Below are 23,705 nucleotides of genomic sequence, written 5' to 3'. Positions count from 1 at the left end.
TTGTGTCATGCACAAAGTAGATGTCCTAATCGACTTGCCAAAACTATAGTTTGTTAACAAGAAATTCGTGGGAGTGGTTGAAAAACAAATTTTAATGACTCCAACCTAAGTGTATGTAAACTTCCGACTTCAACTGTATATACTTTATTCTATTCTACTGTATTTAGGCTATGTCACTCCGACATTTGATTTGATAAAGTGCAAATATTATATTATCATGGAGCTTCTCACATGACATTTTACACACATGACCAATCCTCATGAGATCCTGAAACAACAGATTCTGATGTTAGAAAGTGAGAGCCCATTTATACTATATAGGGAATGGTAAGTAGGCATTCTGTCCGGATTCTGTTTGGAAGTTATGTGGCTGTGACTAATGCCGCATTTAAAACAACTTTGAACTCAAGTCATGACACCCGTGATCTTCAGGTAGGAACGTCGGAGCTGTAAAAAGAGGCCCGAGTTCCTGAGTTGGAATTCCGAGTTGGATGACAGTTCAAATAGATTTTTCCCAGTCAGAGCTTGTTTTTTTTCCCAGAGTTCCCAGTTGTTTTGAATGCACTGAAGTAGTAAGTATGACATTTCTGAGTTCCCAGTTGTTTTGAACACAGCATAACATCATCCTAAATTCTCCATATTACACAATGATGGAAAGGGAGACCAGACTGGGCTAAATATGTTCTTTGTGTTGGTGTGGAGCAGACCCAGAATTGACCCATTGTAAACCGGGCCTGAGAGAGTCTGGTTAGTACCACATGACATGGCACAGCCTCACGTGGTGGCTGTCATCTACCCTCATACAGAAACATACTGGCCATAGGCCAGTTTAGGTAAATGCCATGATGGGCCGGTCCATCTTTAACCCAGTGGATCAGTCTAAATTGGGTGTTTTGCATAGAATTATCATTAATGGCCTAATAATGGTGGCCTCAAGGGGAAAAAAATTAGCAGTGTGTTACTTTGAGGTCCCAGTCCGTCCATGCCCCCTACACAATCAGGGGCCCAACCCTGGGCACAGTTCTTGTGTGCTCTGATAAAGCCAAGGCAGGCAACCAGGGTTATAGCTCTTTTTCATGTTTACCATTAAGTCAATGTTGACAGATGGCGGCGATCAAGAGAAAATCCTGCCTCCCCATGTAACCTATTTCTTTTTTCTTTATTCTAATTTCAGTTAAAGGACAGTTAATCAAAATATATGAAAACCTAATGTTAGTGTTGCTTTAATGTCATATTGGAGGACAACAGACATCTTGCATGACCTTGATTACAAACATACCAAGCATATTCATGTACAGTGCACGCTGACAAAAAGTGTGGTTTCCGTTCACATTCGTGTTCCTGTTTTGGTTTTATGTCTCACAATCCTGACAAGGGAATAGTTGTTATGCTGAAGTCATGAAATAATATGCATTCAACTCAGTGATCATATTACTCTGACTGCAAGTCCCTACTGCAATGTTGGGCAGTCGCTAGCAAATGGAATATACATTTTTTTGTTTGTTTAACTGTGAGAAAAGCTCTACTTCCTCTCACTGTTATTACTTCACTTTCAATTTCATGTTTATTTTTTTAAGTGTGGTTAGTGATCTCTAACTCCACTCCTCCCTTCCTCTCTTATATGTCCTGTTTGAAAGTTTAATATTATGACTCTGTCACTGTATGTCAGTTGTCATAAGTGGAATGTAGGTTTTCATCAACTATAACTTTTATGGCTAGCGTTATTTGTTATGTATTATAACTGAAGTATAACAGAGTAAGGAAATCACACATGGACCTTTTGGGGTTCAGCTAGAATGATAAAATAGTATTAACAGAACAGGGTGGACACTAGAAGAACAAGGAATTTTGGATGGAAGTTGGTCGCCTATAACACCATGTTTTCAGATCCACCAGTGGTGTAAAGTACTTAAGTAAAAATACTTAAAAGTACTACTTAAGTAGTTTTTTTTTGGCTATCTGTACTTTACTTTACTATTTATATTTTTACCAACTTTTACTTTTACTTCACTACATTCCAAAAGAAAATAATGTACTTTTTACTCCTTACATTTTTCCTGACACCTAAAAGTACTTGTTATATTTTGACAGGAAAATGGTTGAATTCACACACTTATCAAGAGAACATACATGGTCATCCCTACTGCCTCTAATCTGGTGCTCACTAAACACAAATGCTTTGTTTGTAAATGATGTCTGAGTGTTGGAGTGTGCCCCTGGATATCCATCATTAAAAACATAAGAAAATTGTGTCATCGGGTTTGCTTAATATTATGAATTTTGAAATGGTTCATACTTTTACTTTTGATACTTTAGTACATTTGAGCAATTCCATTTACTTTTAATACTTAAGTATATTTAAAAACCAAATACTTTTAGACTTTTACTCAAGTAGTATTTTACTGGGTGACTTCCACTTTTACTTGAGTCATTTTCTATTAAGGTATCTTTACTTTTACACAAGTATGATAATTGAGTACTTTTTCTACCACTGAGAGCCGCCATATAATGACCATTGGTGACAGTGAACACAGACTGGGACCCCATTGTTTGAATTTTGCAGCCTGTTGAATGGCTGCCAAATTGTCCTAAAATGTTCAATTTCATATTGTGTGTTTTTTTGTTTTCAATCCCTTCTATGTGTTTGATGCTTAATCAAAAGGTTGACTATGGTCATATACTCATTAGACTAGCTACTGTCATAGTAGGCATGGGTGAAAAGAAAAGTAAAAGTAAATGGCTGAATATGAATATATAATTTACAAGACTCTACAATAGAGTAGTAGAAGTTTAAATGGTATAGGCGAGGTGTACGTTTTTCCCTTTCACCTAGGAAGTCTGATCCATCATCAAACAACCATCACTCCAATACAGTGACGTAAGGCCATGACGTCAAAGGGTCTGTTCTGTTGACTTCCAGATAGGGGTAGTGTGGGAAAGTGTCACCCGACCCGACCAGCAGACTGTAGACCAGACCAGGAAAAAGAAAGAATATTGACTAAAAGAAAGATAGAAACTAACTGTAATCAATTACAAATGAGATACGGTGAAAATCAACTTTGCGATATCTGAAAGCCACCTTGGATAAACGCAACGTTTGTTCTGACACAAAGGTTTATGCCAAGACGCTCCTCTCAATGCATTGGGTTCGGTGACAGCTTTGGACAGGAATAGAGATAGTGACGGGAGAACAATGGTAAGTTTATATATATATTTTTTTATTTTCAGCAAATTAAAGAATAAAAATTAGTGTATTAATATGTTTATGTTTTCATAAATTAGTTTCTGCACCTCTATTGTACACACGGTACCTGTAGGCTCAGAAGCGTTTTTTGTTGTTGTCACTGTCACTACATTAAGCTACAGCCTTGCGTTGAATTACATTAGACCGTTTTCCCACATTGAACTTGACTGATTTTATGTAAAATACACCTTATTTAAAGGCCGTGTGCTACAGTCATAATATTGCCTTTTTTATTTTATTTTAGTTTTGGTTTTCATTTATGAGAGATCATACACAATTCAAACAAATTCATGCAAATAGATTATTTTATACAGACCCATGTGAGTTTTTATGAAAATGGTTTGTGAGTGTCATTAGAGGGTCAGGTTAATAAGTTAGAGTAGCACTCAATCAACCAAACTTAAATGATTAGATATGTTTTATTATGCTAGTTGATGAAATTGCTATGTGTATTCTGTGGACAACAGTTATAGACCCAGGTCTGTTAGTCTATCCTATAAATATCTGTAAAGTCCATGAGCAGACTATCCCTGTCCGCTTGATTGAACTAGACATGTAAAAATACATATTGTCGATTTGTGAGAGGGGGTTTCCTAGCTAAATGCCAGGTACTCTGTTGAGGCTGGAGTGAGTGAGGAAGGGAGTGAAGGGAGGAAGGAAGCAAGGAGGAGAACTGGAAAAGGCAGCAGTTCCTGTGTTAAGATTCTGTCGCCGGTTGATTTTAAACACAGACTATTCCTCAGCTATGAAAACTTCATTGGTGGGGGCCGAACTTAAACAGTGAAACGCATTTCCTCAAAATGTATGTGTCAATCCAATTTAACTTAAGCAATCCAGTAGCCTATTCACCATATGACAGCTGTAATAGTAAATAGAAATGGGAAAGAAATCCACCTTTCATTAAAGCTTGTATAACTCATGATGTATTGACCGGTAATGTATAACAGCTAGTCCTAACTTGTCACTACGAGGGCACTGAACTAGTGTTCTAACCTGTCCATATCTCATTCCGGTTCTGTGAGTCTAAAAGGGTGTTATTGACGGTGAGATATGGAATCACCAGAGTTACTGAGATTGTACTTGTTTTGTTTGCTCTCTTGGTTTCCTGTAAGTGTCAGCGCAGTCAGCATCCTTGACTCCTGAAACACTCACTTCCCTGTCCGGCACAGAGGGTAAAAGGTCAGGGATAGTCCCGTCAGGATATAAATTATGTTATGTTCAGTCTATTATTATACTGCCTAAATATCATGTTTTAAGTAGGCCTTCTTATTCACCTACAGTACATGTAGGCCTGAATCCTATCTTGAGATTTGTGAGTTTCCGTTCAAGCCTTCCATTGATATCAATCAATGTATTTACCTGAAAGTTAAGTGAAGCATGCATATCTCACAGTTAGGATGTGGCTGCTATAGTAGATTTTGGTGGAATGCAAGAGTGTCATTGTCACAGTGGGTTGCCCAACATTTGTTGCCCCAGGCTAAAGTGGTTATTTGTTTGTAAAGCTGTAGCGTGCCGCCATGTTCCTCCAGATAGTCAGAGCTTACAGTAAACTGTCACAAGAATTTTCAATTCCAATGATAATAACAATCAATCAATAACTCTGACCAATCCCCTAGATCTGTAAGACCACGGGTTTAATAATAATTAGTCAAAGACTCAGCTTATGAAAAAAGATAGTACAGTTTATTCAGAGAACGTTCTGAAGTCCACAATACAAAGACATCCATTTTATAGCGGCGCACATACATACACACAAACAGTAGATATCATACGCACATACTTCCACACAAACAGTAGATATTATACGCACATACTTCCACACAAACAGTAGATATTATACGCACATACTTCCACACAAACAGTAGATATTATACGCACATACACACATCATCAGAATATCATTTTATGATTCTAATCAATTTCATACAATTATATGGTTTCAGGGTGGAATATTCTAATCATTAATTTAAACATATAAATTGCCATGTTCCTCCAGATAGTCAGAGCTTACAGTAAACAGAACCCTCCAAGTCATCCAGATGTCCAGGCTCACCTGCCCCAGTTCAGTTGTTGGCCGTCATCTTCCTGTTCTGTCCTGTTTTCCCCCTATGGAAGCTTAATCTCTCAGCCATTATGACTAATAATTAATGTTAATGTGAACAATGCACTGTTGTTAACCACTGCATAGGTTACACAACATAAAATATATAAAATATCACCTTTAACATGGTAACACAAAGACGGGGACAGATGTTGAAAAAATGTATGTGAGCTATTCATTGTGTCAATTAATGTGTCCATACCTGCCCCTATTCAAATAAACCATACATCAAATATGCACAAAATCAGAAGTGGTTCCAACTAAGTCCTGTGGCCTTACCAGGATGTATCTTCCATTAACATCAACTTGTTTGTTGTGTGTTCAGGAGAATGGGAAGAACCGCCTGCAGCAGGCCCAGGATGAGGTGGAGGAGGTGAAGGTGATCATGCTAGATAACCTCAACAAGGCTGCCGAGAGGTCAGGCAAGCTGGGAGATCTTGATAACAGGGCAGACGAACTTCTGGAGAAGGTGATTGTTGTACTTTATGGGTGCTCCCCAAATGGCACCGTATTCCTCGATAGTCTACTACCTTTGAACAGGGCCTATAGGGATCTGGTCAAAAGAAGTGCACTATATCGGGAATAAGGTGCCATTTGGGACGTACCCTAAATTAAGAGGCGTAATAAGAGACGTCTTCATGGAACCAAATCATGACTTAATACAAAACACAAACATAATTTGAAGATACTGACTTTGAAGGCCGTACTTTGATGATTGCAATGCTATAATACTGATTAAACTTTAGGTGCGTTTCAGAGAGACACAATAGCACAAAAAGTTTCTCCTTTGGAATTCTCCTTTGGTGTGTCTCATGGTAGTTTTCCAATGTTCCATGGTTCCATACGAGTCCAGGGAATAGCCAGGAAATATCATATTGCTGTCTATAAATACACGTTAGGTGGAGTTGGAGGCGAAAAATAATGGACAATTTACATCCTGATTGTGGTTTGCAGTGATATTTTTAGAAAGGTATTTCCTATTGTTGTAATATTAATGAAACCCACTGGTCTCCCTCTGTATTAAGAGAGGGGTGTCCAGGACGTGCCACAGGGCGCATGTCCGTCCTGGTCAACCCTGGGGTCAACCAACCAGGTCGCAGCGTTCCCATATGTTATGTTACAGCCTTATTCTAAAATATATATTTTTTTTTTATCTCATCAATCTACGCACAATACCTCATAATGACAAAGCAAAAACAGGCTTTTAGAAATACCTTATTTACGTAAGTATTCATAAGTACCCTTTGCTATGGGATTTGAAATTGAGCTCAGGTGCATCCTGTTTCCATTGATCATCCTTGAGATGTTTCTACAACTTGATTGGAGTCCACCTGTGGTAAATTCAATTAATTGGACATTATTTGGAAAGGCACACACATGTCTATATTATGTCCCACAGTTGACAGTGCATCTCAGAGCAAAAACCAAGCCATGACGTCGAAGCAATTGTCCGTAGAGCTCCGAGACAGGTTTGTGTCGAGGCACAGATCTGGGGAAGGGTATCAAAAAATGTCTTCAACATTGAAGGTCCCCAAGAACACAGTGCCCTCCATTTTTCAATGGAAGAAGTTTGGAACCATCAAGACTCTTTCTAGAGCTGACCGCCCGGTCAAACTCAATTGGGCAAGAAGGGCCTTGTTCAGGGAGATGACCAAGAACCCGATGGTCACTCTGACAGAGCTCCAGAGTTTCTCTGTGGTGATGGGAGAACCTTCCAGAAGGAAAACCATCTCTGCAGCACTTTACCAGTCAGGCCTTTATGGTAGAGTGGCCAGACAGAAGCCACACCTCAGTAAAATGCACATGACAGCCCGCTTGCAGTTTGCAAAAAGGAACATAAAGGACTCTCAGACCATGAAAACAAGATTCTCTGGTCTGACGAACCAAGTTTGAACTCTTTGGCCTGAATGCCAAGCGTCACGTCTGGAGGAAACCTGGCACCATCCCTACGGTGAAGCATGGTGATAGCAGCATCATGCTGTGGGGACGTTTTTCAGCAGCAGGGACTAGGAGACTAGTCAGGATCAAGGGAATGATGAACGGAGCAACGTACAGAGAGATCCTTGATGAAAACCTGCTCCAGACCACTCAAGACCTCAGACTAGGGCGAAGGTTCGCCTTCCAACAGGACAATAACCCTAAGCACACAGCCAAGACAACGCAGGAGTGGCTTCGGGACAAGTCTCTGAATGTCCTTGAGTGGCCCAGACAGAGCCCGACCTTGAACTCGATCGAACATCTCTGGAGAGACCTGTAGATAGCTATGCAGCGACACTCCCCATTCAACCTGACAGAGCTTGAGAGAATCTGCAGGTGTGCACAGCTTGTAGTGTAATACCCAAGAAGACTCAAAGCTTTAATCGCTGCCAAAGGTGCTTCAACAAAGTACTGAGTAAAGGGTCTGATTACTTATGCAAATGTCTATTTCAGTTTGTTTTATTTTATACATTTGTAAAAAAAAATCAAAAAATGTGTTTTTGCTTTGTCATTATGAGGTGTTGTGTGTAGATTGATGAGGGAAAAAACAATTTAATACATTTTAGAATAAGGCTGTAACGTAACAAAATGTGGAAAAGTCAAGGAGTCTGAATCCTTCCCGAATGCGCTGTAGTTCTCTGAGAACGCACTGAGCGGCTGACTGTGGCTGTGCCCCAAATTACACCATATTCCCTATATAGTGTACTACTTTTGACGAGGCTCTGGTCAAAAGTAGTGCACTATATAGGGAATAGGGTGCCATGTGGGACGCAGTATAGTTCTTTGAGGACTTGCTGGTCGGCTGACTGGGTCACTGGGATAAACAAAACAGCAGTGCCAAGAAAACAAACACCAGTCTATATTCTTTGGAAAAAACATTGAGAAAGTAGTGTGCACTGTAACTAAAGACTTCTGTCTACCGAATTGTCAGGAAATGGTGGGTTTCATGACATAATGGTTTCTTTTTGGAGTTTAAAATATATACAATGCAGTGCAGCCTCAATTGCAGATATATAGAATACCCCCCCCCCCCCCCCCCCCTCCATATTCAGACAGATATAGAATCATAGGGTCTTGGCATGAACATCGGACTAACTTTTAACATCTTATGATGATGTGTTTTCAGAGTAAAGCTTTCTCAAAGTCTGCTCGGAAAGTGAAACAGCAGAAGTGGTGGAAACACATGAAGATGAAAGTGTTGCTGACTGGCGTAGGGGTGGTCATGGCAGCCATCATCATTGGGATTATTGTATGGTCAGCATCTGGACCTGACGACGGAGAGCAACCTGCTGCAGGGCAACCCACCTCAGGACCTTAGGATCCAAGACTGTCTGTCAGAGCAAAGGACATGGAAGAAATGAAGATGGAGGATGGAGATGGACACAGGGGCAGGTGAGACCTCAGAGGAAATAAGGAGTCAGTCAAGACAGAAATAGTGGAGGTAGATAAAGAGTGAGGTTTTCTAGCCTGGTCCCAGATCTGTTTGTGCTTTTGTCAAATACATTGCTGTCATTGTCAAGCCAAACATTTGGCATGATAATGAGTGACAAGAAGTTGGCATGATGATGGCACAAACAGACTGGCACTCAAGCTGTAGGTTTTCCACCTGAGCTCAAACTAGGTTTTGTGGGTTGACTTTTCTGAACTATGCAATCTGTGATATTGTTTGTTTTTAGAGGCATTTCAGGCTCTGTGATCTGTGTGTAGATCGTTGAATGAAATGGTACCATCACCAGCTCAGCTGCTTCCCCATTCGGTATCATCTTCAACTGGCCCTAGTTGGTCAGGCTCACTGGTTTCACATTCATACTCAGAAATGCTTCAGCCTCACCATGAGATTTGGTATAGGTGAATGTTTTGTCAATTCAAATTAATCATATTGTGCCTTTGGAGTGTAAAAAATCCCCATTGGATGAATTGTGTGACCGTTTCAAAGTATTCAATTTAAGCTGTAAGGGGACAGACATCACATAATTATATTTCTCATGAAATGTTATGAGTAATTTCTTGTCATAATTTCTTCTCATAATTTCATTATTCGTTTTTACGGTCAAAAGAAATATATGAAAATGAACTTAATTTTGATATGTACATAAAACGCGGTTATGTTTGAGGCCAATTTGGGCAATGCAGTGTGAATATTTATATTTAATTTTTCATTCATTGTCTTACAGGTAATCAATGTGTACAGTATAAAAAAAACAGTGCTGAGAAATCACATATCTTCAGTTGTCCAATATCTGTTTTTTGTATTTTATATTTGTTACAGACTTCCCTTGCCCCTTTGTTGTTTACTCTTGACTTACTGGTATTTGAAATATATATGTAAAACTGTAGTGCATTGTAAAATAAAAGGAATTGACCAGATATATCTGCAGAGAATCTTTATTTTGAATTGTGTGTACAACTGACAGTTGTTGTGTGTACAATTTACATTTGTACACCATAAAGTTACTTTTTATTTGAGAGAGAGAGAGAGATTCCGAAAAAGGTCCAGTTACCAGGACTACAAATTCCAACTAGACACACAAAAACTATTCATACCTCAGTCTAAATGTAACAGTATAGCTTCCGTCCCTCTCCTCGCCCCAACCTGGGCTCGAAGCAGGGACCCTCTGCACACATCAACCACCGTCACTCATGAAGCATCGTTACCCATCGCGCCACAAAAGCCTACTTCTAGGTCTCAGAGCGAGTGACATCACCGATTGAAACACTATTAGCGCTCACCACCGCTAACTAGCTAGCCATTTCACATCGGCCACACTCACTCCCCTTTTGACCTCCTCCTTTTCCGCAGCAACCAGTGATCCGGGTCAACAGCATCAATGTGTTTTAACTTTAGTTTTAACTTTAGATCAAACCAGAATGCTATTTGGCCCTAAACAGAAAGTACACAGTGGCAGAATACCTGTCCACTGTGACTGACCCAAAATTAAGAAAAGCTTTGACTATGTACAGACTCAGTGAGCATGGCCTTGCTATTGAGCGAGGCCGCCGTAGGAAGACCTGGCTCTCAAGAGAAGACAAGCTGTGTGCAACAAAATTAGGTGGAAACTGAGCGGCACTTCATAACCTCGTGCCAAATATATTACCATTTTAGAGACACATATTTCCCTCAGATTACACAGACCCACAAAGATTTGGAAAACAATCAAATTTTGATAAACTACCATATCTACTGTGTGAAATACTACAGTATGCCATCACAGCAGCACGATTTGTGACCTGTTTCCACAAGAAAAAGGCAACCGGTGAAGCACAAACACCATTGTAAACACAACCCATATTTATGTTCATGTATTTTCCCTTTTGTACTGTAACTATTTGCACGTCGTTAAAATGTACATAGCCATAATATGATATTAGATATGTCTCTATTCCTTTGGAACTTTTGTGTATGTAATGTTTACTGTTCATTTTGTATTGTTTTATTTTACTTTTATTTATTATATATTTGACTTGCTTTGACAATGTAAACATATGTCTCCCATGCCAATAAAGTCCTTTGAATTGAATCGAAAGAAAGAGAGATCCTGAACCCCACCCACACATAATGTGTGATAGGACGGAAAAAGTCACGTGATGGTGCATTGTCATACCCGGTAGACAGTGTGGTGTAGCTAGCTGGCTAGTTGCTGCACATTTCAGGTTATGACAAAACACACAGGTAATGTAAGTCAACTTTTGTGTGACTTTAATTTGATGTCGCAGTATAGCACAGTGTATTCACGGACATTTCTGTGTATTCGACAATTTGGCTAAAACAGCTCAATGAGAGTGGTTGAGCAGTATAGGGGTTAGCTAAATGGATTAGCTAACTGTGTAGCTAGCTAGCTTGCTAATGTTATTGAATCAACTCGAGATCGGAAGGTAGCTTGGGCTTTGAGTGTCATTTTGCTCAATCTATTTTTAGTAAATTCAAAAAGAGTCAAATTAAATCAGCTTCATGGTTAGCTAATGTGGCTAAGGAAAACAGTTTGACGTTCCACAGATTGGTAATCTGAAGATGGCTTCTTATTTTGATGAGCATGACTGTGAACCAACGAATCCCGAAGAACAGTACCGTCAGAATGCACTACTAGAACTGGCCAGGTGAGGTTCAAAGAGCTACCAAACTAACTAGCTAGCAACCCAAGTGATGCAACACAATCCATTCTGTATTTTGTATCCAATATCCTACATTAACTGTCTGCCACTGAGAGACTGACATCGAAGATGTTTTATAACTAAATCAAGATAGACCACAGCCTGTCGTTTCCAATGGGAACAAATTAGTCATAGTGTACAGAACAAGCAATATGGGCAAAGCCAAGCACGAGCTAGCGAGATCCTATTGGCGCGTTTTAGTTCCGTTAGGGAACACCTCTTCTGTGAAGTTTTCGTGTGATGTAACTCAATTCGCCTTTGCACTCCTTCTAAACAACGCAGTTTTTTACAACTTTTGCAAAGGGTAAAGTCTACAAAACATAATCCACTCTGTTCATAACAGATTTTAGTTTAGGGAACAGAACTTTATTGAGATACATTTTTTCATCGATGAGAAAATTTGCAGAATGTCGGCTAAAATCTATCTTTTTCCATATTCTGCCGGGCATTGGGCTTCTTCTCACTACAATATTTGGTAATGAGTGGAAACGCCAAGCGGATGCTTCACATTTATACATCCGGTGAAATATCTATCTCATTGATCTGTCTGTGCTGACATTGCCTGTTCTTTTTCTTCGGTGGGGTTTATCGGCAGTTGGCATCCAACGTTATGGTGCCTTACCACCACCTACTGTTACATTGCCTGTTGACCTCTGTGTAGGTCTTTGATGCAGGGCCTCGACATTGACTCGGGAGCGTTTGACCTATCGGACTGGGACCAGCGTCTTCCTCCCCCAGCTGCTAAAACAGCTGTCCAAACCTTACCTGTGGTTGTCATATCCCCAGAGCAAGCAGGTGAGTCCTGCTGCACGAATAAGCTACCCTCTAGCTAATTACCTGTGAAAAACATTTGGGAATTATAGGCTACTATCAAAATACTATGCTGTCTCACGTGGTACCCAATTTTAATTCATTATAATTGCATGCACGACTACCTGTGTAGTCTGCAAGTGTAGTCAATTGTCTGTGGATGTTTCAGACTGTGTGATGGAACTTGCTCTCTCCCCCCTCATCTAGACAAAGGGCTGAAGTGTCCTGTGTGTCTGCTGGAGTTTGAGGAGCAGGAGGCGGTGAGGGAGATGCCCTGCAAACACCTCTTTCACTCTGGTTGTATCCTGCCCTGGTTAGGGAAGGTGAGGGCCTGTCCACTGAATCGTCACACACACACACACACGGATAAATTTTTCACATATAGGTTTGATGGTATGTACAAATGAATGTACTAATTACCTGAAGTGTAATTACTTTCTGAAGTGTCTGTCCTATATCTGAAAGATAGAAATAATCATGTTTCCTGATCTTTCTTATATGTATTTAACCCCTTATTTTTGTCACTAAAACAGTCTACATATATAGTGCATTCGGAAAGTATTCAGACCCCTTGACTTTTTCCACATTTTGTTACGTTACAGCCTTAATCTAAAATGTATGAAATCCTTTTTTCCCCTCATCAATCTACACACAATACCCCATAATGACATTTATATATATATATAATTTGTTTTTTATAGATATCTCATTTACATAAGTATTCAGACCCTTTAATCAGTACTTAGTTGAGCACATTTGGCAGTGACTACAGCCTTGAATCTTCTTGGGTATGACGCTACAAGCTTGGCACACCTGTGTTTGGGGAGTTTCTTCCATTCTTCTCTGCAGATCCTCTCAAGCTCTGTCAGGTTGGATGGGGAGCGTTGCTGCACAGCTATTTTCAGGTCTCTCTAGGGATGTTTGATCTGGTTCAAGTCCGGGCTCTCGCTGGGCCACTCAAGTACTTTGAGACTTGTCCCGAAGCCAATCCTGTGTTGTCTTGGCTGTGTGCTTAGGGTCATTGTCCTATTGGAAGGTGAACCTTTGCCCCAGTCTGAGGTCCTGAGTACTCTGGAGCAGGTTTTAATCAATAATCTCTCTGTACTTTGCTCCGTTCATCTTTCCCTCGATCCATTTGAGTCCCAGTCCCTGCCGCTGAAAAACGTCCCCACAGCATGATGCTGCCACCACCATGCTTCACCGCAGGGATGGTGCCAAGTTTCTTCCAGATGTGGTGCTTGGAATTCAGGCCAAAGAGTTCAATCTTGGTTTCATCAGACCAAAGAATCTTGTTTCTCATGGTCTGAGAGTCTTTAGGTTCCTTTTGGCAAACTCCAAGCGGGCTGTCATATGCCTTTTACTGAGGAGTGGCTTCAGTCTGGCCGCTCTACCATAAAATCCTGATTAGTGGAGTGCTGCATAGTTGTCCTTCTGGAAGGTTCTCCCTTCTCCACAGAGGAACTCTGGAGCTCTGTCAGAGTGACCATCGGTTTCTTGGTCACCTCCCTGACCAAGACCCTTCTCCCCCGATTGCTCAGTTTGGCCAGATGGACAGCTTTAGGAAGAGTCTTGGTGGTTCCAATTTTCTTCCATTTAAGAATGATGGAGGCCACTGTGTTCTTGGGGACCTTCAATTCTGCAGAAATGTTTTGGTACCCTTCCCCAGATCTGTGCCGTGACACAATCCTGTCTCAGAGCTCTACAGACAATTTCTTCGACCTCATGGCTTGGCTTTTGCTCTGACATGCACTGTCAACTGTGGGACCTTATATAGACAGGTGTGCCTTTCCAAATCATATCCAATCAATTGAATTTACCACAGTTGTACTCCAATCAAATTATAGGAAACAGGATGCACCTGAGCTCAATTTTGAGTCTCGTAACGAAGGGTCTGAATACTTATGTATGTCATATCAGTGTTATTTTTTAAATGAATTTGCAAAAATTTCGTTTTAGATTAAGGCTGTAACGTAACAAAATGTGGAAAAGGGGAAAGGGTCTGAATACATTCCGATTGCATCGTATAGTGTACTTCCATAAATTTTTTCAACTGGTACCGGGGGACCGTCAGACAAGTCTTGTGAGGTCATCCTAGCGCAAAACAACCGACATGTTCGTGCGAGTCTCACCTTTCCACAGAGGGGTCATATTAGTGTGTAAACTGTTAGGACGCTACAGGCAGAAGTTGGCAGATCGGCTGTACCAACTTCAGACGAGTCCCAAGACGCTTATGGGGATCATAGATCAAAACGGAGAACACCCTGTCTTTGTGAGAGTCTCATCTTTCCATAGATGGGTCATAATAGTTTGCCTAACCGTTCCGACGCTACACACGATTTTGTGAGACCGATTTACCATTCGGATGCTACAGACAATTTTGTGAGAAGACCGATTTTCGGGAAGTCTCATGGTCTGACAAACACCGCTCTATCTCTGTCAACTTTCACTGCAGATGTGGAAGTGCGACTCTGGCGGATGTGGTGGACTGAGATGCATCCAATGCAAAAAAACATATCTCTAGCTTAAACTGGCGGATTTTTATGGGGATTGTTTCATTATGCTTATTTAGATTTCCGGAGGGCGCGGGTCTTATGGGGTTAACAAGTGACATCAATAAGGGATCATAGCTTTCACCTGGATAATCTGTCATGGAAAGAGTTCATAATGTTTTCTACACTCAATGTATAACATTTACATTTTTGTCATTTAGCAGACGCTCTTATCCAGAGCGACTTACAGGAGCAATTGGGGTTAAGTGCCTTGCTCAAGGGCACAGCAACAGATTTTTCACCTAGTCAGCTTGGGGATTCAAACCAGTTACCTTTCGATTACTGGCCCAACGCTCTTAACCACTAGGCTATAACCCTTGAAGAATCCCTCTAACTCTTGCTGTCTATCATCACAGACAAATTCTTGCCCGCTATGCCGTCTCGAGCTACCAACCGACAATCCAGAGTATGAAGAGTTCAAGAAGGACAAGGTGGGTGTGGAACTAGGGTATCAGTCATTATCCTGGGAAATCGAATTCAAAGTGCTTTTCCCTTTTAGAGTTGAAACTTGGTATGCGTCCCAAATGGCACCCTATTAACTGTAGTGGTCTATGGGCCGTGGTCAAAATAAGTAGTGAACTGGATAGGGAATAGGGTGCCATTTGGGACACAGCAATGGTCAGCATCAACCCGTTACTAAATGGAGCATTTCTGTCTGTTACAGGACAGGAGAAAACAGAGGGAACACAGACTGGAAGATCTGCATGGAGCCATGTACACATAACGGCTCAGAGCACACTGCTTATTGCTGATTTCACCTTTCTTGCGTTGGGTCGCAATAGAATTAAGAATTGACAAAAGCTGCAAATATTATGTAGCTATTATGTTTTATCGTATGTACTGTAAATATGTCAGTTTTAAATACAGTCAATTGTACAAAGACCCATTTTGTGATACAGATTGAAATTATGGATGATCATTATACAATGAAAGGAATATTGAGACAGTTGAGTCTGTTTGAACTCTACATTCACTGCCTTAACACATCATAGCATTTCTTCCTTTTCGCCAAGATGCAATACATTTACCAAAACAGATGATTAAATGGCTTTTCATGGCATATGTTTTGCTGGCCTCACCATATTTATCAGACTTTAAATTCAATCTGTTTATAGTGTTGATTGCTTTGGCATCGTCATTAAAGGCCCAGTGCAGTCAAAATTCTGTTTACCTATGTTTTGTATAATTTTGTACAACAGCTGATGAAACACAAAATATTTGTATATATTTTTTTTTAATCAGTGTTATTGGTTATAGATGCTGGTTATAGATGCTGGTTAGAAAGTCCTGTGTAGATTGTATTTTTAACCAGCAGGAGTTCTGGTTTTCCATGGTGACATCACCATGCGGTAAATTGGATAATAGACCAATAACAAAGAGTTCCAAACCTCAGTTTGAATAACTGCTGGTTTTCAGTTTTCCCCTCCACTTCCAGACAGTCCTAGCAAATTTCTTGCTTGAGAAATAGTTGTTTGCTAAAAAAAACTATTTTGTTTGATTTTAATGTAACCTCTATTACAGTACGGTACTTAATTGTTATATTGATATAAAAATGGCTGCATTGGGCCTTTAACACCCTACCCTGGTATAGGGTATTGAAGAAAGCTTAAGGAACACCACTCAGTACACACTCTACCTGTGAAAATACACTGAACAAAAATTTAAACACAGCATGCAACAATTTCAAAGATTTTACTGAGTTACAGTTTATATAAGGACATCAGTCATTTGAAATAAATAAATTAGGCCCTAATCTATGGATTTCACATGATTGGAAAACAGACGGGCATCTGTTGGTCAGATCCCTTAAAAAGAAAATAGTGGGGTGGATCAGAAAACCAGTCAGTATCTGGTGTAACCACTATTTGCCTCATGCAGCACGACACGTCTCCTTTGCATAGAGTTGATCAGGCTGTTGATTGTGGCCTGTGGAATGTTGTCCCACTCCTTCAATGGCTGTGCGAAGTTGCTGGATATTGGCGGGAACTGGAAGACGCTGCGTACACGTCGATCCAGAGCATCCCAAACATGCTCAATGGGTGACATGTCTGGTGAGTATGCAGGCCATGGAAGAACTGGGACATTTTCAGCTTACAGGAACTGTGTAGAGATCGTTGAGACTTGGGGCCGTGCATTATCCAGCTGAAATATGAGGTAATGGCAGCGGATGAATGGCATGACAATGGGCCTCAGGATTTCATCACAGTATCTCTGCATTCAAATTGCCATCAACAAAATGCAATTGTGTTCATTGTCCGTAGCTTATGCCTGTCCATACCATAACCCCACCACCACGGGGCTCTCTGTTCACAAAGTTGACATCAGCAAGCCGCTCGCCCAAATACATGCTGTCCGCCATCTGCCCGGTACAGTTGAAACCGGGATTCATTCGTTAAAACACACTTCTCCAGCATGGCAGTGGCCATCAAGGATGAGCATTTGCCCACTGAAGTCGGTTACAATGCCGAACTGCAGTCAGGTCAAGACACTGGTGAGGACGACAAGCACACAGATGAGCTTCCCTGAGACTGTTTCTGGCAGTTTGTGCAGAAGTTCTTCTGTTGTGCAAACCTAGTTTCATCAGCTTTCCTGGGTGGCTGGTCTCAGGCGATCCCGCAGGTGAAGAAGCCGGATGTGGAGGTCCTGGGCTGGCGTGGTTACATGTGGTCTGCGGTTGTGACGCCGGTTGGACGTACTGCTAAATCCTCTAAAACAATGTTGAAGCAGGCTTATGGTAAAGAAATGAACATTACATTCTCTGGCAACAGCTCTGGTGGACATTCCTGCAGTCAGCATGCCAATTGCACACTCCCTCAAAACTTGAGACATCTGTAGAACTATATTGTGTGACAGAACTGCACATTTTAGAGTGGCCTTTTATCGTCCCCAGCATTAAAGTGCACCTGTGTAATTATCATGCTGTTTAATCAGCTTCTTGATATGCCACACCTGTCAGGTGGATGGATTATCTTGGTAAAAGAGAAACTCACTAATAGGGATGTACAGTGCATTCGGGAAGTATTCAGAACCCTAGACTTTTTCCACATTTTGATACAGCCTTATTCTAAATTGGATGAAATAGTTTTTTTCCACTCATCAATTTAAACACAATACCCCATAATGACAAAGCAAAAACAGGTTTTTAGAAATGTTTGCAAATTAATAAAAAATACAAAGGTGAAATATCACAATGGCACAACTATTCAGACCCTTTGTTGAAGCACCTTTGGCAGCGATTACAGCCTCGAGTTTTCTTGGGTATGACGCTACAAGCTTGGTACACCTGTATTTGGGGAGTTTCTCCCATTTCTTCTCTGCAGATCCTCTCAAGCTCTGTCAGGTTGGATGGGGAGCGTCGCTGAAAAGCTATTTCCAGGTCTCCAGTGATGTTCGATCAGGTTCAAGTCTGACTGGCCACTCAGAGATTTGTCCCGAAGCCACTCCTGCATTGTCTTGGCTGTGTGCTTAGAGTCGTTGTCCTGTTGGAAGGTGAACCTTCGCACCAGTCTGAGGTCCTGAGCACTCTGGAGCAGGTTTTCATCAAGGATCTCTCTGTACGTTGCTCCGTTCATCTTTCCCTCAATCCTGACTAGTCTCCCAGTCCCTGCCGCTGAAAAACATCGCCACAGCATGATGATGCCACCACCATACTTCACCGTAGGGATGGTGCCAGGTTTCCTCCAGATATGACGCTTGGCATTCAGGCCAAAGATTTCAATCTTGGTTTCATCAGACCAGAGAATCTTGTTTCTCATGGTCTGAGAGACCTTTAGGTTCCTTTTGGCAAACTCCAAGCGGGCTGTCATGTGCATTTTACTGAGGAGTAGTTTCAGTCTGGCCACTCTACCATAAAGGCCTGATTGGTGGAGTGCTGCAGAGATGCTTGTGCTTCTGGAAGTTTCTCCCATCTCCACAGAGGAACTCTGGAGCTCTGTCAGAGTGACCATCGGGTTCTTGGTCACCTCCCTGACCAAGGCCTCTCTCCCCCGAATGCTCAGTTCGGCCCGGCGCCCATTTCTAGGAAGAGTCTTGGTGGTTCCAAACTTCTTCCATTTAAGAATGGAGGAGGCCACTGTGTTCTTGGGGACCTTCAATGCTGCAGAAATGTTTTGGTACACTTCCCCAGATCTGTGCCTCGACACAACCTGTCTCAGAGCTCTACAATTTCTTTGACCTCATGGCTTGGTTTTTGCTCTGACATGCACTGTCAACTGTGGGACCTTACATAGACAGGTGTAGCATCGGTCCTCAGATCCTCAAAAGGTTCTACAGCTGCACCATCGAGAGCATCCTGACTGGTTGCACCACTACCTGGTATGGCAACTGCTCGGCCTCCGACCGCAAGGCACTACAGATGGCAGTGTGTACGGCCCAGTACATCACTGGTGCCAAGCTTCCTGCCATCCAGGACCTCTATACCAGGCGGTGTAAGAGGAAGACCCTAAAAATTGTCAAAGACTCCAGCCAGCCTAGTCGTAGACTGTTCTCTCTGCTAACGCACGGCAAGCGGTACCGGAGCACCAAGTCTAGGTCCAAGAGGCTATGAAAACAGCTTCTACCCACAAGCCATAAGACTCCTGAACATCTAATCAAACGGCCACCCAGACTATTTGCATTGCCCCCCCCCCTTTTACACCTACTCTCTGTTGTTATCATCTATGCATAGTCACTTTAATAACTCTACATGTACATATTACCTCAACTAACCGTCGCCCCCGCACATTGACTCTGTACCGGTACCCCCCCTGTATATAGTCTCGCTATTGTTATTTTACTGCTGTCTTTAATTACTTGTTGCTTTTATTTCTTATTCATTTATTTTTAACTGCATTGTTGGTGAAGGGCTCGTAAGTAAGCATTTCACTGTAAGGTCTACACCTATTGTATTCGGCGCATGTGACTAATAACATTTCATTTGATTTTGTGTGCCTTTCCAAATCATGTCCAATCAATTGAATTTACCACAGGTGGACTCCAATCAAGTTGTAGAAACAGGATGCACCGGAGCTCAATTTGAAGTCTCATAGCAAAGGGTCTGAATACTTACGTAAATAAGGTATACGTTTTTATCTGTCATAAATTTGCAAAAATGTCTCAACTTGTTTTTGCTTTGTCATTATAGGGTACTGTGTGCAGATTGATGAAATGTTTTATTTAATCAATTTTAGAATAAGGCTGTAACGTAACAAGTGGAAAAAGTAAAGGGGTCTGTATACTTTACGAATGCGCTGTAAATACATTTGTGCAAACAGTGACAGAAATAAGCTTTTTGTGCGTATGGAACATTTCGATTATCTTTTGTTTCATCTCATGAAACATGGGACAAACACTTTACATGTTGCATTTATATTTGTATTCAGTATAGATTAAGGACCAATCTCACAGCTGTGGTTTTTAACAGGTCCTCTTGAGCCGAACTGTAAACCACTCAATCTCATTTCCTCAAATATTAAAACGTTTGATATAGTCATGTTATATTTACCCCAAAGAAAATGATCCAGCTTTTTTCGCACAAAGTCCCATGGGTGGTTATGAAGCATGTATAGCATTGTTGGTCTGGTTGGCCAAACTGGTTTATGCTTTATGTCCATTCGTAAACATATGACAAAATAACCTCCAACTGCTGACTCCTGTGATTGAGTCCTGAAAATAGACAGTTGCTCTGAAATGCTAACGGTACTCAACTATTTCAAGGCAGGGATAATTGGTTCTGCCATATTTCTCTGACTACAATGAAGGGATGTCTTGTAGAGAACAGAAGTCAAATAATTGAGGAAAGGTAGCCTCAAAACCTGAGTGATCTTGCAATATCACACATTGCAGTTAGTCTGGTTTCATCCCAGATCAGTCATGTCAAAACAAACCATTTACCAATCTTCTGCCCAAAAATAAACCATACAAGAGCAGATCATTTGCTTATAATTCAATTTTATTTCATATTTGAATATAAATCTGACAAAATAAAATTGGTAAATGATAGATAAGCATACACATTTAGAGACAATTTATAAAAGAAAATGCTTTGTTTGCTTTTGGGGGGGGGGGGGGGTAATCATCTTTCCTCCCATTATAGAGAAGAATTTAGTAAAATACATGTTTTACACAGTCATTTTATAATCTTTGAAAACTATTATATCTTTCCAAGACATTTGATCTGCATTGCTGTTAGTCTTTTGCAACTGGAATTGGTATTCTCTCACACAAAACGCACAACTAAAAAAGTTACAATAAGTGCAGGAATTGGAACAAAAAAGTACATAAATGCCATTTCATCATGTTTTGGCCTTGTCTACTATAAAGAGAAATGTTTACACAGAATAGTTCCAATCCCGTGTAGGTACATTTTCGTCAAAGCTGCCGGTTGAAGTCTAACCTTGATACTAAGTTACAGTATGGTGAAATACATCACAAAATAAGGTTATTTGAAATCAAATATTTGAAAAAAACTTTGGCTGGTAGAGAATGAGGGGGGAAAAAGCCAACAGAATCAAACTGAGTGAACTTACACTGGAGCTATAGAATGTTTACATCAGAAACTACCAGTATGCTTTCATTTGGTATTTTCTGTGTGGCCTGGCTGTTTTATAACATAGCCAACCCACCAAATTCCAGTGTAGATTCCTATCTTTTTTGGAAAGAAGAATAGGAAATACCAGCTACGCATCTGCTCAGCATCTGCCTTGGAACAACAAGTCCACTCACAGAGGTAGCTGACATGAAGAAAACTAAACATTTAAAATAGTTTTGTTGGCTGAAACACCATTCAGTGATTGTATTGTACAGTTGAAAATATACCAGACACACAATGGCCCAACAGAAAATACTGGGTTAGTGATAATGTCATAGATCACTAATGTTATAGGGGCCCACCCCCTAAAAAATTCAATTTTTTTAAATTTCAGGAAATACATAGGCATATAAAGTTCTTTATACATTTGCGTAAAGAAATCTGCCAGTGAAGCCCCTGGGCAGTTGGGGCCCATTTCAATTGAAACCCCTTAAACATAGGCCCCAGGGACTTGGCTATTAATGACTTGCATTTGATTTCTCTCTACGGAGACAATCATTGGCCTCAAGGTGGCGCTGGTTAACTACAGAAATACGTTTTCTCCTGGTGACCCTCACCTGGGGCATATTTGGTTGGTAGTCAGTCAAAGTTGAGAGGTTTATTCTGAACCATTTCAACTCATTACACTTAGATGTTTGGCAATGAGAAATAAATAAGGTTATATTGAAAGGGGAACCTGATCCTAGAGCAGCACTCCTACTCAGACTAGAGGTCGACTGATTAAATAGGGCCAATTTCAAGTTTTCATATCAATCGGTATTTATGGACGCCGATTACATTGCATTCCACGAGGAAACTGCGTGGCAGGCTGACCACCTGTTACGCGAGTGCAGAAAGGAGCCAAGGTAAGTTGCTAGCTAGCATTAAACTTATCTTATAAAAAACAACTAGTGATTATGTGAAGATTGATTAACTACACATGGTTGATGATATTACTAGGTGAACTAGCTTGTCCCGCGTTGCATATAATCAATGCGGTGCCTGTTAATTTATCATCGAATCGCAGCCTACTTCGCCAAACGGGGGATGATTTAACAAAAGAGCATTCGCGGAAAAAGCACAATCGTTGCACGAAATGTACCTAACCATAAACATCAATGCCTTTCTTAAAATCAATACACAGAAGTATACATTTTTAAACCTGCATATATTTAGTTAAGAAATTCATGTTAGCAGGCAACATTAACTAGGGAAATTGTGTCACTTCTCTTGTTCATTGCACAGGGTCAGGTTATATGCAACAGTTTGGGCCGCCTGGCTCATTGCGAACTAATTAGCCAGAATTTTACATAATGACATAACATTGAAGGTTGTGCAATTTAACAGCAATATTTAGACTTAGGGTTGCCGCCCGTTGGGTAAAATACGGAACGGTTCTGTATTTCACTGAAAGAATAAACGTTTTGTTTTCGAAATGATAGTTTCTGGATTTTACCATATTAAAATGACCAACGGCTCATATTTCTGTGTTTATTATATTATAATTAAGTCAATGATTTGATAGAGCAGTCTGACTGAGCGGTGGTAGGCGGCAGCATGCTCGTAAGCATTCAGTCAAAATGTACTGCGTTTGCCAGCAGCTCTTAGCAATGCTTGCTTCACAGCGCTGTTTATGACTTCAAGCCTATCAACTCCCGAGATTAGGCTGGCAATAGTGTCTATTAGAACATCCAATAGTCAAAGGTATATGAAATACAAATGGTATAGAGAGAAATAGTCGACGCGTCTTAATTCCTATAATAACTACAACCTAAAACTTCTTAACTGGGAATATTGAACCACCAGCTCTCTCATGTTCTGAGCAAGGAACTTAAACGTTAGCTTTTTTTACATGGCACATATTGCACTTTTACTTCTCAAACACTGTTTTTGCATTATTTAAACCAAATTGAGCATGTTTCATTATTTATTTGAGACTAAATAGATTTGATGTATTATATTAACTTAAATAGAAGTGTTCATTGAGTATTGTTGTAATTGTCATTATTTAAAATATATTTTTTAAAGTTTAAAAAAACCTTGGTACTGGCTTTTTTTGGACATCCAATAAAATCGGGATCGACGTTGAAAAATCATAATCGGTCGACCTCTATCTGAGACGCTCTATAAATACATGCCCTGATCTCAAAATGTACAGTATCTCACTCAGCACATTAATAACAGGCTTTGAGAAGTCTCTTACGGAGATTGTATTGCCCACAGTATCCAAATTAGGCTTCCAAGGAACCAGCCTGGAATCCATCCATTTTCTTTCTCTTTCTCCTGCATTGTTGGGAAGGGCCTGTAAGTAAGCATTTCACTGTTAGT

At 40.6% G+C, this 23,705-nt stretch overlaps 2 protein-coding genes across 4 annotated transcripts; both read left to right on the top strand.

Moving 5' to 3' along the window:
* Window positions 1-2,913: 2,913 nt before the first annotated feature.
* Window positions 2,914-9,689, top strand: LOC120063352 (vesicle-associated membrane protein 5-like). Its single transcript, XM_039013690.1, has 3 exons — window positions 2,914-3,196; window positions 5,671-5,814; window positions 8,449-9,689. The coding sequence occupies exons 1-3, from the start codon at window positions 3,194-3,196 to the stop codon at window positions 8,638-8,640; spliced, it is 339 nt and encodes a 112-aa protein (XP_038869618.1). The 5' UTR covers window positions 2,914-3,193; the 3' UTR covers window positions 8,641-9,689.
* A 1,206-nt stretch (window positions 9,690-10,895) lies between these two features.
* rnf181 (ring finger protein 181) lies at window positions 10,896-15,994 on the top strand. 3 transcript variants are annotated; one of them, XM_039012849.1, is made up of 6 exons: window positions 10,896-10,992; window positions 11,317-11,417; window positions 12,133-12,266; window positions 12,489-12,604; window positions 15,187-15,261; window positions 15,495-15,994. In XM_039012849.1, the coding sequence occupies exons 2-6, from the start codon at window positions 11,332-11,334 to the stop codon at window positions 15,552-15,554; spliced, it is 471 nt and encodes a 156-aa protein (XP_038868777.1). In that variant the 5' UTR covers window positions 10,896-10,992; window positions 11,317-11,331; the 3' UTR covers window positions 15,555-15,994. The 3 variants fall into 3 exon arrangements, with proteins under 3 accessions (XP_038868777.1, XP_038868776.1, XP_038868778.1); XM_039012848.1 differs by having other exon boundaries at window positions 10,901-10,997; XM_039012850.1 differs by having other exon boundaries at window positions 10,901-10,997; window positions 12,067-12,266.
* Window positions 15,995-23,705: the final 7,711 nt, after the last annotated feature.

This window comes from Salvelinus namaycush, chromosome 18, assembly GCF_016432855.1.
Source record: "Salvelinus namaycush isolate Seneca chromosome 18, SaNama_1.0, whole genome shotgun sequence".
Lineage (NCBI taxonomy): Eukaryota > Metazoa > Chordata > Actinopteri > Salmoniformes > Salmonidae > Salvelinus > Salvelinus namaycush.
The sequence above is the reverse complement of the archived record's forward strand: the minus strand, read 5'-3'. Positions and strand labels throughout refer to the sequence as shown.

Excerpts from the sequence above, each read along its gene's own strand:
- LOC120063352 (XM_039013690.1), top strand. Across the intron at positions 5,815-8,448 it reads CAGACGAACTTCTGGAGAAG|AGTAAAGCTTTCTCAAAGTC; the intron begins GTGATTGTTGTA and ends ATGTGTTTTCAG.
- rnf181 (XM_039012848.1), top strand. The coding sequence starts at position 10,977 with ATGACAAAACACACAGGTAAT. Across the intron at positions 10,998-11,316 it reads TGACAAAACACACAGGTAAT|ATTGGTAATCTGAAGATGGC; the intron begins GTAAGTCAACTT and ends GACGTTCCACAG. Across the intron at positions 12,267-12,488 it reads CATATCCCCAGAGCAAGCAG|ACAAAGGGCTGAAGTGTCCT; the intron begins GTGAGTCCTGCT and ends CCCCTCATCTAG.